Genomic DNA, 12,788 nt, shown 5'->3' with positions numbered 1-12,788 from the left:
CAGCCAGTCACCACAGAATAAAATGGTCCATGGAGCAAAGGAGGGCAGGTGTGACTGCAGCATTCTGGATCTCTCTCTTCCTGACATTAGTCATTAACATTTGGAAGAATTTCAGTAGGAAAGTATCTGAGGAATAAGATTCTTGAACCTTGCCACCCACTACCTAGCACAGTCTCTGGCACGAGGGAAGCATTCAATAAATGAATGAGCCATTAACAAGAGAGTCATAATATACCAAAGAAACAGATGATATTTCTGTTAGGAATTTCTGCTAGGAATGGGCACATTCCTAGCACTTAAGTCTGAAAACCATCAAAACAGAGTATGCTGGCCCAGGGGATTCGAGTCAAACAGAAAGACAGTGGCAGTATCCAAAATCAACTCTGGCCTCCTGAAGCCCAGCCAAGAAACCTATATATGTTTATTTTAAATAAACATTTATGTCAAATGTAAAATTTCCAAACACTATGAAGCAGAGCTCTATTAGATGTTACAGAACTGGGATCTTCCAGTAAAAGAAAGTTTAAGCATATAAATCTGTTTACTGTTGCCATGTACTGGTGAAGTGTGGTATGGCAGAGAAGCTCTATGAAAGTAACAACACTTAAGAAAAAGAGAATGGTATGGAGTTAAATTCAAACATCATTAAGTATAAGAGTTAGATCCTGGGGAAAATGTTTCATGGCCAAAAATAATTCATGAAAGAAAAGTTTGATAAAGTTGACTATTAAAATGCAACACATAAAACATCAAAAAACGAAAATAAAACACAAGCCAAGTCAAATTTAAGTGAAACGCTAGAAGAAACTATACTTCTATTTATTTAAGTTATATCACAAAAGATTGAGCTGGGTCTATATGTGCTGGCTTGAAATATGTGCAATTATACTGACATGTAGGAAAAGCAAATTGAATAATAGTGTGTTAAAATGATATACACACATAGACATAGTTATAGAAATACACATATTGCTATATGTATGTAAACATATAAAAGAATATACAGCAGGCACTTGTGTGGTGGTCTTAGGGATCAGGATTTGATGGGGTGATTTTTACTCCCTAAAATTTATATCTATATTTTAATTAAATTTTTGCAATCACGAGCTTGTATTACTTCTTTAATCAGGAAGAAAATGTGTAGTGGTGAAAAGGACAGGTAAAAGGAAAAGAGACTGTAGCTTGATGAGTAATAGCAATGAGTAATAAGCAAGCTAGAGTCAGACTGTGCCTGAGTTCACATCCTGACCCTGCTACTTAAAGGTTATGTGACCTTGACAAGGGCCTTGTGTTCCTCATCTGTAAAATGCAGATAATAGTCGTACCCACCTCATAGGATTGTTGTGAGGACTGCATGAGATAACACATGTCTCATGCTTAGACTTCTTCCTGGCACAGAGTCAGTGCTCAACAAATGTGAGCAGCTCATGGCAAAAACATTTCTTGAATTTTAATATCCACTTTCAAATAATACCTATTCAAATATTATCATTCTAGCCTCTTCCTTAGTCTAAAATTTTAGCTGTGGTTTGGGGAATTTTTTTCCTTTAGGGTATATGATATATATTTTATGATTTAATAATGAAAGTCAAGGAGAAAATGGAATTTTCTTATAGTGACTTCTAAATCTACCTATTGTGAAAAGTAAAAAATATCTGCATTGTCAGGGGGGTTTCCTGGATTAATTTGAGTTTTAAGAGGGATAGGATAAGGATGCCTATGGGTCAGAAATTTAGGGCATTGGGCTGTACTGATTGGTGGGATCTGAAGATTAGAGATGTTAACACACATTGAGCTTGGGTTTGTTTGGTTTTTTTTAAGAGTGGAGGGAGAATTCATTACTGACCATTTATTGAAGAAGCTGCCTTCTCTCCAAGTTCCCTAGGGGAAGTTTCATCAGATATCCCAACTCTGAAATCTGACCCTGCCTTTCATCTGAAACCTGAGGCTAATGCTGTTCTTATCACCATCTGGCCTCCTGATCAGAAGCGGAATGGCTCTCTTGAGCCTCTAGGAAGAACCTTTTTCTAAACCTCCACATCTGTCACTTATATTCTTTCTCCCAATCAAGTAAGGATTAGAATTCATGTAACTCAAGGCCTACAGATAGATCGTAGAGTCATCAGTTTGTGGAATTCACCAAGCAGAGGAATGACCCTAGGTCTCCAATAGATCTAACTTTGTATCAACTCAGATCAGAAATGTTTCAACAAGCCAGAGGTTAGTTTCCAAATCAGGAGAAATTCAACACTCACAGACCAGCAGTGATTTAACATGGCATTGGTCTACAACCATTGTTTCCCAAATGTGCTCCATGGATTTCCCAAATGTGCTCCATGGATTCTTAAAATCCTGGGGGATACTAGCGGGGTTTTGCTGTAAAAAATTATCCCATCTCTAAGATGGTTTAGAAAGGCCATATAGTATATCTCCAACTTGATAATATACATGCACATTCATCTTATTATTCAATCAATAAGTATTTATTGAGCATGTACTATGTCCTAGATAGTGCTTTAGGTAGTAGGGATAAAGGTGAACAAGACAGATGAGATCCCTACCCTGGTGCAAGAAAGCAGAGAAGATACAAACAAGCATCAGGAAATGGCAAGTTCTATAAAGAGAGTCAAACTAGAGAGGTGGGACAGAGTGACTGGGTAGTTCATTGGGCTGTCAGAGTATTCCTCTCTGAGTAAAAGACATTTAAACTGAGAGCTGTAGGACAGAAATGTTTGAAAAGCCTTTAAAAGATTGATTATTTTTGAGTAAAGAAATTAGTAAATTTATTTACCCTGACATCTCAGATCCATCTGTCAACAAGACCCTTTGTGAGTAGAATACTCATTGGCATCCCAGGGAACACTGGTGTTCTGTGGAACCCAGTTTGAGAAGTGTTGGACTGAACATGTCTTATGCTGGTAGCGCTGTTGAATGCAGACAATATATTCAAGACAATCACCTGTTGCACTGGTAAGTGCTGCTAAAATGACCTGAAATCCCACCTTGGAGGGCTGACAGACACAATCACTGCCTCCATGATACTTAGAAAATTGGAGGCAGTAGCAGTGGCAGGAAATGACATTCTGAAGTGTGCATTTCAGGTTCGGTAAGACTTGCCCCCAGAGGAACTCAGAGCATCATCTGATGTGCTGCCTTTGCAAGAAAGGCAGCCTGGGAGTTGAGGAGGACACCCATGGCACATGAGGGAAGCTCCCACTTGGCAGTTGGCAGCCCCAACAGGCCCCTGCTGCTCCATCACTCTCTTTCTGTCCCATCTCCCACCCCTACACCCTGCCTGTGCCCAAAGGACCTCCAGCCAGGGGTCCGCAATCTACCGCCAACAGCCAAGTCCAGCCCACTCCCTGTTTTTTGTACATAAATTTTACTGGAACATAAACCCATTCATTTGCACACTGTCTACAACTACAGTGGCAGGGTTGAACAGGTATGACAAAGATCTTGTGGCCAGAAAAGCCTAAAAAATTTGCTATCAGGCCCTTAGAGTTTGCTGACCCCCACTCGAGGCAGCTGTTCTCTGCCCTCTTGGCCAGTCCTGCCAGCCTTGTGGGAACAGCTGCTGTCTTCCCCTCATGTGACAAGTGGGGGATCTCCATTCTCCTCAGCAGACACCTACCACCTGGGAAAATCGGTTCTGAATCTTCTCAATGCCCCTCCTTTTCCTCAGAGAGTTTATACACCTGGTGAGAAAGCATCCACTGGTGTCAGATTCCCTCCACTCAAATTCCAGCTTTGCCACTCACTCCCTTTGTGACCTTGAGAAGTGTGTTAACCTCTCCAACCTTCTGTTTGAGAGCTTTAAAATGAGGATAATAATACCACCCACCTCCTTGGGTTGTTGTAAGGATTAAATGAGATGATGCATGTGAAGGACTTTGCACAGCTCCTTACGTGTAGAAACTGTTTAATAAATGTTAGTTATTATTATAACCGTTATTATGAAAGGGACCAAGTAGAGGGAATTAGACACATAAAACATGACAAAGTCCTCCATGCAAAGCATCTCAAGCCACTTTCAACTAACAAATATGAATTAAGCAAGTTAGGGCAAGGGTGTGGAGTACCCAAAACGCTCATAAATTAATGGTATTTACAGGGTTAATAGGTGTTTACTTTGGAGCACTCATTTTTGAAAAATATCATTATCTACTACAGCTGACCATACGTGTATCCCATGACCCCTCAACTCCACTCTAGGTATTTACCCAACAGACACGTGTACCTACCTTCACAAAAACATTCACTGGAATGTTCATAGCCGCCATATTTGTTATAGCCAAAAAAGGAAAACTACCCCAAATATCATGAGCTCTAGAATGGATAAATAAACCATGGAACGTTCAGGCAACGGAATGCTCTTCAGCAATGACAGTGAGAACAATCTACAACTGTATCGAAAGGGAGACTCTCACAATGCTGAGTGAAAGGAGCCAGACACAAAAGAAGATTGACTGTGGGGTTCTAGTTACATGAAGCACGAAGCATGCAAGACTGATCTGTGGGGTTAGAGATCAGGGCAGTGGTTACAATGGGGGAGCAGGGCTGGAAGTGGGGGTGTGATGGGTCCTCTGAGATGCTGGGGGTTCACTTCGCCTGGGTGCTGGTTACATGGGTGTATTCATTTTGCAAAATTTTATAAGGAAGGAAGGAAGGAGGGAGGGAGGGAAAGGGGGAGGGGAAGGCAGGGAGGGAGGGATGGAGGGAGCGAGGGGGGAGGGAGGAAAAAAATATGTATTGAGCGCATACTCTGTGCCATTCTGTTTTCTTCCACACTCTTTGCTCTACTCATTCTTGTATTCTTGGCATCTCTGCTGTTGATCTCTTCCTCACCCTACACCACATTCTTTTCTCTAATGAGAATCTGATTTGCGGATCCGTCACTTTGAAGGAGCCGTGCAGTATTCACTCTGTGAAAAAGTACAGATCCCACAACCTTTGACTTCCTACATTTCAGGGCTGGCACAAGGATATGGAGGTCACACCCAAGTGGATGCATTTCCGTGTGCCTATTTCTGAAATATGAAGAAGCACCTTATCTCTTTGATTTATAGCTGCCTGTCCCATGCTTACAGATATGGTACAGCGATTGGTAACCCAGACCAGCTTCTCTCCCTGGTTGCGTATTGCCCCAGCTCCCAGGGCTCAAACCCAGACTATGTTTGGCTTTCATCAGAATAGTTCCAGTTTTAGCAACTGAGTTGTGGAATACATGTTGCCAGGTTATGAATTTCCACAGAGAGAAATTCTCTGTTGGCCATTTGCCTCAACATGTCCCCAGCAATGGCAAATTTCCAATTACACCTCAAAGCCATGCAGGCCTCTGTCCCTCACCTGCTGCCCTGCGGAGGTAGGTGCTCAGCGAGGTGGTCACATCCAGAATCTGGGCTCAGGGGATGGAAACTCAGAGTGCTCTCAATTCCCAAAAGTGAGGATGGGACTTTTGGACTCAACTCTGGTCATCTTAATGCAGACATGTTACGAGAGCTGCTTTGACACAAGGACATTTGAATGCTGCCTCTAAAATAATTTGTGTTTCTTCCAAATTTAAAAAAAAAAAAAAAAGTTTAAATAGTTCTGCTTCTCCAATCCCTGAGCCTTAATCCTTCTCAGCCTTTCCCCCTGGAGGGGGACTAGGGATGGACAGTGGCTGAGGCGGTGTGGGGAGGGGAGTGAGATGCAGAGTTAAGTGACAGGAAAGGGCTAAAGGCTGGGAATGGATAGGAAGAGGACCAGGATAAAAGGTAGGTCAAGGATGGGGAGGTTGCAGGGAACACATCACATCCCTTGGCAACAAAAAGCAGAGATGCAGTCATGTCTAACATCCCCCATCCAAATAGCTTTGCAACGGTCACCTTGGCTGAATGTCCTGTAGTGCCCATCACCTATCTTTAGGGATAGACAGCCATCACCAAGGGCGTGATTGGATCTGAAGCTTGCCACTCAAGGCTCTCTAGCATTTAGGCAAACTGCCATTTCAATCTCCTTTCTTCCCCTTCACGAATTTTCTGTTTTAATCAAACTCAGTGCCATGGCAAATACCCTGAATACTCTCCACACTTTCCTGACATAGGAAAGATTACTGGGGACCCTTATCACCCTCTTAACTGCACCTTCCTCTGCTGAAATCTGACCCATTTTCCAAGGTCTTCCCTGAATATCCAGTGAGGAGGAGACTCTTGTCCCAAATTCCACCGAATTTTCTTTTGATGTTTACATTTACCATGGCATTCATCACATGCAAACTTGCTCTACAAATATTTTTATCCTCCTACCTTACCCCTTGAACACTGTATTTTCATGAGGGCAGGGACTGTGTTTAATTATAATAATTGCTATTTGTCAGGCACATAACACCTTTTTACATGCATTTTCTCCAAACATATAGTAAGCTCATGAGTAGATACTATAATTCTCATTTTACAAATGAAAAAAGTTTCAGCAAAGAGAAGTTCAAAAGTTTGTCTTAAAAAAAAAAAAAAGTTTGTCCTGAGTCACACAAGTTTTGAATGGCTGAACCAAGATCCAAAGACCTTGCTCTTCTTGATGTATCATCCTACCCAATACTCTGAATCTCTTCTAGCACATAGGATAGCTATGGAGGGTTGGATGGATAGATGGATGGATGGATGGATAGATAGATATTAAAAATATCCAATTGACCCAAATCAAAACTGTTACCTTCCTTTATCAGGAGTTATTTACCCAAATATCAATACAGGATGTGGAAGATTATTTTAGTTCTATTATGAAGAATCCATAACCCCTCGGTCTTCAGGTTCAGTCAGGTAAGGTAATACCCTCAAAATAAAGAGTGAGTGGGTATTCCCTAGGTCATGTAAGCACCGGAGACCAGTGCAAAGACCTAGGAGTGACAAGATCCTCTTCACGTCTCTCCTCTAGGGATTTATTAAGTTTCTGCCATTGAGCCTTGAGCAGCTTATGAGGGTCAAGGTCCTCATCTGTAAGACAGACCAGCCACATCCCCCGACAGGTGGCACAGAGAGTGATGTTAGGAAATGAACGTGAAAATTTGGCGTACAGTGGACCCTTAATCCATGTTTATTTTTTCCAATCTCTAAGTCCAAGGAGTTTAAGAAACTGTGAAAGCAACAAGGTCTTAAAAAACAAAACACTATAGAAGGTCATCTCCCCATTCCCAGCTCAGCACAGGGCTCCATGCCTCCATTGCCCCCTTCATCCTCCAGTTTGACTGGCACCAAGTCATTCTTTAGACACTGACAGAGGCTATTTCTTGCCAATTTTGTCCCTTTTCCATTGGGCACTTGTCCTTTGGGCATTTTTCTCTTTCTTTGTTTCTACTGGTGCTTGAAATTAAGACAGATTTCAGTCTTAATTTACTACGTCCTCCCTCTCCTGGTTTATTTCCACGTTTGTCTTGCGGTTGAGGCAGAAGTCTCCAAAAATAAAAACCTCAGAAAGCCTCAAATTTCACCAGCAGAGGAATCCTGTGATGTTTAGAAGGTCTGCACAATGTTTACTATCTAAAAGGAAAATTCTTCTCTTGATTTTTCCAAACCCTTCTGTTGATGTCCAAAGGGAAAGCTCAGTTTCTGCTACACCTAGCCCCATGTATGTACAATAGATGGATATTTCTACATCCTCTGTGGAAAATTCTAGAAAGGAAATTTTTAAACACATGTTTTGGAAACAAAACTCCCAAGTTCTATGAATGAAACATATCAGTCATCATTCTTCAGCCCATCCCCTCCTTGCAACCCAGGGGCTGAAATCACCTGTTGTCTTGGAAATATCCTTGGAGGAACAAGTCCAAGGGGAAAAGTGGAGTTGTCACCCCCTCCAGGTTTTCTATTATCTAAGCTCAATGCTAACTCAAGACAGGAAGCCCCACATCCTGCAGCCTCGTTGGCAATCCATAATAGATAATGTTCCTGGAGCCCAAGTTGAGAAATGAAGCTTTGCTATGCACATTTTGGCCAAGATGCAGACCTGGGATTCAGTTTGAGCAACTATAACATAAAATAATAAAGTGCAAATGCAAACAGCAAAAATGTGCCCATATCACAGCTCAGAGTATGCCAAAGCTGACCAGATAATAATACATTTTTCATGTTTTGATAAAGTACTTAATTGGTATTTTGTGGGACGCCACTGGGTGAGGGCTCCCAGCAACAGGGCTGGCGTGGAGCCCACATCCTGCTACCCTGGCAGCTTCCCATCTTCCCCATTAGCTCAAACCACATGGAGAAATGAGAGCAGGACGAATGAGACACCTTCTTTTTTTTCCAAGTGTGTTGGAGTCCACCCAGGAAAAAAGCAGGGCAGGTTGATGAAAAGCCTAGGCAAGTGTTTCCAGCCTCTCCACTGTGTACTCAACTGGGGAAATCATAAAAACCAGAGTCATCTGAACTGCCATTTATAGTTTACAAGCACTTTTCAAATGGGTTCTCTTAATCCTGGCACAAAGAGCTGAGCAAAGTATTTTTATTGCCTCCCTTTTACAAATCTAGAAATGAAGGCTCAGAGAGGTTGAGGAACTTGCCTGAGGATTTACAGCCGGTAAGTGCCAGAAATGGGGCGGGATCCAGTTCTTCCTGTCTCTCATCTGTGCTGTGGGCTGTGTTCCCCCCCATTCACCCAGGCCCTCATGAGTCAGTCTGATTTTCTGCCTCAACTAAAATGATAAAAGTCAGGGACTTGGAAAATGTCTGGGTAGAAATCTGATTCTCATACTTTCAGGACAGAGATAAGGCTGTGTTTAAGTCGGGGTAGGAAAAAAAAATCAATTACTCCTTTCTCATCTGTACAGGAAAAGATAATAGGCAGAAAACTGATATTTCTTAATGATCTAGTTTATTTTGTCATTGTGGCCCAAAGAGGCAGAAGTGGTGATGTTCTGGACTAGGGGGATTTCTACTGTCATATCATGGGGACATTGTCACCCCTGTGCTTGCTCTTTCTGGTCATCTGATCTCTCTTCCTCCCTTCCTTTGGCAACGTTCTGGGGTGCCCCTGAAAGATTCGGGAAACTCATATCCTGAGCTCACGTTCTGCTCAGACATAACCACTGTCTTCCACAGAGGTTTGAGTAGCAGTACAAAGCCTTCGGTCTCTCACCATTGTGCACAAGGAAAAGAGGACTGGCTTGAATCCCTAAGACCTTTGGGATCCCCGATCAAAAGCACTTCAGCTAAGCCCTTCTCAGAAACTCTGCCGGGTTTAGTCCATGGGGATTGGGGATGGGAGTGGGGCATGAAACCCATCATGAAACATCATTCCACGGCATAACTGCTCCGGGTTCTCTTTTTTTAAATTATGTCAGGGTTCTGACTTCTATTCTCAAGACAGAAACCAGGTTCAGGCAGGCACTTGGAGAGCGCTGGCTCAGGGCTCAGCCAGGAACCCAAGTCAATTCCACCACCAGATTCTGTGATCAACTAGAGCGCACAGGGGAAGCATGTTCTGGTTATTTTAGTGTTCTAGTTAATTGGGAACTAAGTAGGGTATATTGAACATAATTAAATCTTTCTTTGATGATTGAGAATCTTGCAATGCCCTGGAACAATCATTCTAAATATCAGTTAGAAATCCCCACGGGTAGGAAGACAGGAGATTGAGTTCATCCTGCAGTGACTTCCAGGCCAAATGCAGATTTATTTTGAGGTCCACTCCCACCCCCAACACTCCTAGCCCAGAGGCATTCTTGCCTCTGATGCGTCAGATAGAATGAGTCAAAGACACTAGGTCCAAAGGATATTGAAGTTCTTTGGTGCTAGTCCCAGTGCCCCTATTAAGTGGTTAAGCGACCTTAGGGAGCTTCTGAGACTCAATTGCCTTATCTGTGCACTGGAAGGTTGGATTTATTGGTTCTTCAACTTTTTATGGATATACATTTCCTTAAGAATTCAAGCAAAACTAAGCTTTTCAAAGCTGGGAAGTATGCACGTAAGTGCAAAACATTTACATTCTAAATCGGGGGGTGAGGGTCATGGAGACCCTTGAAGCCCATCCTCTTATGCTACCCGTCCATGGACTTCAGGTTTAAAATCCTGGAGTAGAAGATCTCTTAGCTCCCTTTGAGCCCTGGCATTCCCTGCATCCGGTTCAGTGCAAGCATCTACCCAAGTCTATAGAGTAGGGGTTCACTGACTTTAGTTGCACTTTGAGACCACCTGGGGAGTTTTCAAAGCTCCAGTGCCCAGGTTGCTCCCCAGATCAATTAAATCCGAATTTGGGTAAGCAGGCATCAGCATTTTTTAACACCCTCCGGGAGTTTTTAATCTGCAGACAGGTTCACAAACTAATGCTCTGGGGTAGGAATTCTCAAAATTAGGAGTGAATAGAATCACGAAGAGGGCAAGGCAGATACCAGGGCCCCTGCCCCTGGTGACTGCGATTCCTTCCGGCAGATCCCGCCTGAGAAGATGCGCTGTTAGCGGGCATCCTAGGTAATTCCGACTCAGACCACTCTTTGGGAACTTGGTAACACCCATTCAGCAGAAGCCCAGAGGGGTCCTCTGCCCTGCTGCCGCTTTCCTCCTAGGCAGTTCTACGTACCCACGCCCAAGTCTCCTGCCCTGCTCAGGGAGAACTTGAACAGGTTTGCTTTTGCCAAATGGCCTTCTTCTCCATCTTTCTCATCTCGAGCAAACCTGGATCTTTTCGCCTGAGTATCTAACCCCACCAGGTTCAATAATTTAAGCAGAGCACTCATCAACGCCGTCAGGTTTAATATTTAAACACCATAGCATCACTTAGGTCAGCCTCAAGGTGAGAGCTGCTGCTGACTCCGGTGTCACTGCTGTTTAGCAAACCAGGCCACTGGTGCCAGAGGGGACTGCGGGGAGAGCCCGGCTCCGAGGCAGGCCCGGCCCGCAAAGACCCAGCCGGCCGCGTTCTGCAGCTCTCCGCCTCTTCCTACCTGGAGCGTGCGTAGCAGGACCCGCAGCCCACTGGCTTCTTGTTCTGCCATCACCTCCTCGGGTCCGGGGGGAATCGGCTGCCTGCGGCCAGATCGGGGCTGGAGAGGCAGCGGCTTGCCAAGCTGACCTCGCTGCCCGGCTGGCGGGAGACTGCTGCACGGGGTGGGGAGGCCTCAGCTGCACATGCTGCCGAGTGTGAAGTGACCGCACTGTAACCCTAGCCCTCGGCCCAGGCGCGGGTGCCCCCCGACTCCCACTGCGGGGATTAGGTGAGCCCCGGCCCGGGGAGGGCCGAGCATTTGGGCGCGGGGGTGGAGAGGGCCCCGGCGTGAGTCACTGACCCACCTCCAGGCCCACGCAGGAACCACCCTGAACGGCTGACAGGCATTCCCAGCTGACCTGGTCAGACTCCCGGCAGAGGCTCGCTCGGCCCTCCCCGCTGGTCCCCGGCTCCTTTATTTTGGTGTGTTGCTGGCTCCCGGGTAACAAGAGCCTGGAGAGTACTTGCACAACCGTGGCCTTGCAGGGCACAGAAGCCCAGGGCTCCCTGAGGTCCCAGGCTTAGGGACTTGGAGCTCTGGCTGAGAAGGAAGAGAACGGCTCTGGACGTTTTCTACTAACCGGGTCCCTTATACAATAACCCTATCGAGGTGGTACTATTCTTATCACCCCTGACCCCCCTTTTACAAATGAGAAAACCCAGGCACAGAGATGTTAAGCCACAGGAGCAGAGCTTAGGAGTGTATGCCCGGCCTCCCATAGGTGAACTGGTACCAAAGCACCAGCACTGACCATTACACCATCCTGCCTCTTGCTGCTGCAGACGCATTGATCAAAGTAATGAGGGCTGGGAGCCCCCTCCCCTGCTTCAGGGAGAGTGGATGCCCTGGCTGATTTCCTCCAGACCAATGCAGGATCCATCATCTCTTTCTCTGTCTTCTGCTCGGAATGCGTCAGAAGAGCTTTAGTGGCTATTTGGCCACCTAGCCCCCTTCCCCCTGTCAACACCTAGGTGTCTTGTAGTCCTTTAGGTACTGGCTTCTCAGAGCGCGGTTGGAGCATCACCTGGCAGCTTGCTAGGCTCCACCCCAGAGCTCCTGAATCAGAATCTGCATTCTCACAAGATCCCCAGGGGATCCATAGCTGCTTAACAAAATTACTAGAGGATTAAAGTTCAGGAAGCCCCGATTTTGACCACATTGATGACATGGCCACAAACAGTCCATGTGTTCGATGCCTGACAAGTTTTGTCCCTATCACTAGCACGCAGCAAGCTCCAAGCACAGTTTTCGCGTGTGAAATTGGAGAGTGAGCTCATTGAAGTTCATGACTGACAGAGAGCAAGCTAGGCAAGAGGGCCTGGACTCACAGCCAACACCCCCGTGCAGAGTTCAGGGAGCTTTTGTGAGCTTCAAAGCATCCAGCTGGCAGCTGCCCAAGCCCGCTGTGGTGACCCAGGAAAGGGAGTTTACATTTCCTGATCCTACTTGGCTGAAATGTGCCCAAGTCAGGAGACAGACAGCATCTCAGTTATTCCCTCTCAATGCTAAGCCTGACAAGCCCTCAAATTCAAGGACGAAATTCATGTGGTTCCTGCCCTCCAGAAACTTACACTCTTAATGGCTTTAAATATGAAGACCTTCCATGCAGGGAATGGACTATAAAATCTCATGTTTATGGAGCTTGGGGGGGTGGGGAGAGTTGATCCCTACACTTCCCACCACCTCTAATGACAGGAGGGAAGAAATAAAGGCCCCTTAGGGATTTCTTCCTTCTGTGAGGTGTGGAGCTTTTCAGGGTACACATTCTGTGATCCTTTAAGGTCCAGAGATGCAGGGAGGACTGAACTGTCCCATGTCATTACCTTAA

General features: G+C 45.1%; 1 protein-coding gene across 1 annotated transcript in view; it reads right to left on the bottom strand.

Annotated features, from left to right (window-relative positions):
- Positions 1 to 10,984, bottom strand: part of AGBL1 (AGBL carboxypeptidase 1) — a 790,601-nt gene extending 779,617 nt beyond the window's left edge. The window contains 1 exon segment of the mRNA XM_082449060.1: positions 10,919 to 10,984. Coding sequence (XP_082305186.1) covers positions 10,919 to 10,969 — 51 coding nt within the window. The 5' untranslated portion in view covers positions 10,970 to 10,984.
- Positions 10,985 to 12,788: the final 1,804 nt, after the last annotated feature.

The sequence above is a fragment of the Balaenoptera physalus genome, assembly GCF_965194825.1.
Source record: "Balaenoptera physalus genome assembly, chromosome: 2".
In the NCBI taxonomy this organism is placed as follows: domain Eukaryota; kingdom Metazoa; phylum Chordata; class Mammalia; order Artiodactyla; family Balaenopteridae; genus Balaenoptera; species Balaenoptera physalus.
This window is presented reverse-complemented; position numbering and strand designations above follow the sequence as displayed.